The 4,642-nt window shown below is 39.5% G+C and overlaps 1 protein-coding gene across 1 annotated transcript; it reads right to left on the bottom strand.

The window, feature by feature from the left end:
- LOC109128713 lies at positions 3,427–4,392 on the bottom strand. The gene is made up of 2 exons (XM_019235561.1): positions 4,187–4,392; positions 3,427–4,108 (listed from the first exon to the last, which is right to left on the bottom strand). The coding sequence occupies exons 1-2, from the start codon at positions 4,390–4,392 to the stop codon at positions 3,427–3,429; spliced, it is 888 nt and encodes a 295-aa protein (XP_019091106.1).

Here is a 4,642-nt window from a genome sequence, read left to right as displayed (position 1 = left end):
AAATCTAAGGTGTTTAGATTAATAACAACATAAACCCTCCAACCGCAATTCTTGTCCACACAAGATGCAATTACTCATGTCTTATCTGACGCAACTATTCGGAAGCAAAAAATCCTCTTCATAGCATATAGTATCCTCTGCCTTACTCGCAAATATTCTCCTCACATATATTGCATCTGCCTTACTCGCAAATATTCTCCTCACATATATTTCATCTACGGCTCGCTTCAAATCCATGTGCCTCTCATGGTTTGGTAAGCCTCTCATATTATCATGGCATGGTGGTGCATCATTCAACAACACAGGATCAGACTCATCTATCACTGCTCCTCCTAGAAAATGAACGAAATCGTCATCCCCTTCGACAACCAAAGGTCCACCACTGATATTCTCATTAGGCTGCCCCACTGCTACTATCTCATTACTTTCACTAGCATTACCATTTTCCCCTTCTTGCCTTTCGACATGATACGCCCGAGAAGTATCTCCAACCTCATTAACTCTCACACTATTCATTGCCTCGTCAACAACAAACGGAACCCATTCAAGAGGGTAGTCTTTGTTAATTCGATCTGTCCACTCATCAAAATTATACTTTGGACTGTCGCATCCAGGAGGGTAGTCTTCTATTGTATTAGGATCATGTCCATCGCTTTTATTGGGATCATGTCCATCACTTTTATTTTTGTCCCCTACCTCTAATAATGTGGACAACGTTAACTGGCAATGGCTATCTTCCTGACTGTAATCGGCCACTGTTTGATCATCACCACAGCTCCCACCTTTGTCCACACCAATTACATTGCCCTCATTATGTACACCAATGGACACTATGATAATAGGATTTTCACCCAGGGTATCAATTCCCTATGCAGTTGTAGTACAAAGGGTTATCAATCCAAATGGGTTATGCTAGCAGATAAGATATGATTAGAACAGACAAGTCGAGCCAAGCAATAGTTGGGGTTTGATCTAACAATCCTAAAATAATTAAAAGAAAATAAATAATCAAGAACCACACGACCTAAGTACTCGATGCCAGCATTCGAGTATGGGATCGGGTGGAGTGATCGAGTAAAGAAAAAGAGTAAGAACAGCTCGAAGGTGTACACGAAGCTGGTGATCGAGTACCAGTTCGGGTATAGGGTCGAGTTATGAATAAAAACGTAAACAATCAAGATGTGAAAGTTCCTAAGGATGGGGTAATCGACTCCTAAGTGTTCCTGACCAGCATGGATGTCCTACATGCCTCAAGCAAATATTCCATAGACACTGAATCTCTAAAACCTTGTTAAAACACTCTCGTGATAGAAACAATCAACCTTGATCACTCCCCTACCCAACTCTCGTTGGAGAAACATGACCAAGCAAGCAATACAAACTGATTCATTATTGTCAATAAACTCCTTACACATCTAATCTCTTAGGCTAAGTGAGTAAATCTCTAGCATTGATTGATTCAAGCATTTCAACAACATCTCTCGATGGTAAAATACCCTCGATCTACTATCAACCTCTCGGTCTGAAAATAGCATTAAGAACACCAATCTAGAAAGGAATTTATATAACATAAACAATCAAGCTAAGACATCCTAACCGATCAAGAACACATATTTGTCTATCCCATCCCTAGAAACTTTGTTTCACTACTCAGATCTCATTGCATAAAGCATAATAACACATATAAACGAAAATTGCATTGTATTGAAAATAGAAATAGAGTAGAAGAGTACATAATCGAAATCTAGAAGAATAGCAAAAAGAAAATGAAAATAAATCCTAACAAAGTGGAAAAAGAGTTTGGATTGCTCAGTTTCTCTCCCAGAAGCTCTCGCTCTCTGTTCTTAGGGTATGCGGACTCCTAGGGCGAGAGGAAGAAGAGGGGGGTTTATATATGGAAACCCTTTAAACCTAGCTGCCCAGTCCTGCCCAGTCCTGCCCGAGGGTCTGCTCGAGGCGGTACTCGAAGATGTGGTCGGGTTACTCCTTGGATAGGTCTACGGGTTGTTCTTCTTTCCCTTGGATCCTCTTCGATCGGGTTGAGGTTTGGACTGTTCTTCCTGCTCCATAGCTCCTTCGGGTACATGCTCAGATTTGACTTTGTTTCTCCCCATTTTAGGCTCTAAAACACCTGTTTTCATCCAAAATGTGCAAATGCAAGAATGCAACACCCTAAATGGCCTAAATGTGGATTCTTACAGTTAATGACCTAAAAACGCTAAGGTTAGGGTATATATAATGCAAAATATGGACAAAAAGATGCCTAAAACATGTAAATTAGAGAGTTATCAGACCCCCAAACTTAAATCTTACTAGTTTTTTAGCAAGGAAGTAGGAGGAAGAGGTTAAAAATGGGACTAAGAACCTTTTGAGCTAAGCAAAGGATTCAAACCATAGTCCTTAAAGATAGGTTAACGGTGCTAAGATCAATCATCATACTTACAAATTTTTTTCTATGCTTATTACCATGCATTGATCTAGTTCATCCTCCAACTATTAGTAAAGACTTGCAATTCCACAGAACATCTCTTTCACATTCATTAAAGTGTTTGGCAAATTCTTGCAAATGGAAAGTGAATCAAGCTCAATCGGTTTCAAGGGTAAGGCTTTTTGGTGGGGTGGTTTCAAACAATATATTTGGGTGGTTTTCTCTCAAAAGATGGAATGCTAGACAGTTGTAAAAACTATCTAAGATTGAGAACAATTAGGGCATACAAAGCTTAACTATTGATAATCTACCCTTTTCTCATTCACTTTTTTTTTTTTTCTTGTCAAATCCCCTAGAATAGAACTACCCACATCTTTGATTTTAACCTCTTTTTTTTTTTTTTATAATCCCTAAGGTCTAATCTTTAAACATCTAGTTCTTCTTTTTTTCTTTTTATTTCTTTGCTAAACTCCTAATAAATTCCTATATGTATTTTTTTTCTTTTTCTAGGAGACTATAGCAAGATCTTCTTTAATTTCCTTTCTATTCCTCAATCCAACCCCAAATAATCATGCTAACCACCTATCTTTCAAAACCGATTCTATTAGCTAGTCCAAATGATTCTAAACTTAGCTAAAACAAGAGCCAATTCTTTGTCGTTCTCAATACTCTCAAGGTTTCACAACCTATAGCACAATGAAAAGGTCTCACTCAACAATTCACAACAAGGTTTAAAAGAAAGGCTTGGGTTCAAGGGTAGGGAAAAAACAATCGGATAAAACGAAAAGATTGGCAAAAATGGAATGTTAACCCGAGTTTAGAGTTACCATAAGCAAGTATTCAAATTCCATAAGCAAGATAATTTAAATTCAGGTTAAGTCCAATAATATAGAGATGATGCAATGTTCAAGCAAGTTTCACACAAGTGGAGGAAGCTTTCAAAAGACACAAGATTTTAAACAAAGATTTTTCATGCTAAGCTTGACTTTTGACTCTTATCAGACTGGTGCGGGATCGGTAAGAGACAGAGATGACCCCGCCTCTGTGCTCTCATTCGCCATGTATTTCTTCACTCTATGCCCATTAACGGTAAACTCGGTCCCATCCTTCCCGAGTAAAGTCACTGCTCCATAGGGCATAGCTTCTTTAAATGCGAAGGGTAATGACCATCTCGACTTGAGCTTCCCGGGGAACAGCTGAAGCTTTGAGTAGAATAGAAGGACTTTGTCTCCAGCTCTTAAATCCTTGTGTTGGATCTTTTTGTCATGAAAGGCTTTGGTTCTTTCCTTGTAGATCTTCGAATTATCATAAGCCTCTAAACGTATTTCATCAATTTCGTGGAGATCCAGTACTCTTCTTTCTTGAGCAGTCTTTATGTCCAAATTCAGGAGTTTGGTCGCCCAGATCACTTTATATTCTACCACAACTGGTAGGTGACAGTTTTTTCCATAAAGAAACTGGAAAGGAGTTCGCTCAATCAGTGTTTTGTAAGCTGTCCTGTAGGCCCATAACGCATCATCTAGCTTCAATGGCCAATCCTTTTTTGTGATTCCCACGATCCTGTCCAATAACTCCTTGATCTGTTTATTACTTACCTCCACTTGTTCGCTGGTTTGTGGGTGGTAAGATGTTGCGACTTTATGCTTGACTCCGTGCTTCCCTAACAAGCCATCGAAAACTCTGTTAATGAAGTGGGTTCCTCCATCACTGATCACTACTCTTGGGATTCCAAATCTTGGGAAAATAATGTTTTTAAACATCTTCATTATGACCTTGTGATCATTTGTCGGGCTGGCGATTGCTTCGACCCATTTTGAGACATAGTCGACGACCACCAGGATGTACATGTTTCTATTCGAGGGTGGGTTGAAAGGTCCCATGTAATCTATTCCCCAAACATAGAAAACCTCAACTTCTAAGATCGGCTGTTGAGGCATTTCATTCCTCCTACCGATGTTACCCATTTTCTGGAATGGGTCACACTTTGTTATGAAGGGTTGTGTGTCTTTGAACATGGTTGGCCACCAGAGACCAGCTTGAAGTATCTTTTGGACGGTTTTGAAGGTAGCGAAATGACCTCCATAGGTGGACCCATGACAGTGCTCTAGTACCCCTCAGACTTCTTCCTCTGCTATACATCGTCGGAACAAGCCATATGTCCCTTTTTTGTATAAATAAGGCTCATCCCAGTAATAGCTATTGAAGTCCCTGAAG

This window comes from Camelina sativa, chromosome 14 (genome assembly GCF_000633955.1).
Source record: "Camelina sativa cultivar DH55 chromosome 14, Cs, whole genome shotgun sequence".
Classification (NCBI taxonomy): Eukaryota; Viridiplantae; Streptophyta; class Magnoliopsida; order Brassicales; family Brassicaceae; genus Camelina; species Camelina sativa.
Note: the sequence above shows the minus strand (reverse complement) of the source record. Positions and strands in the feature narration are given on the sequence as shown.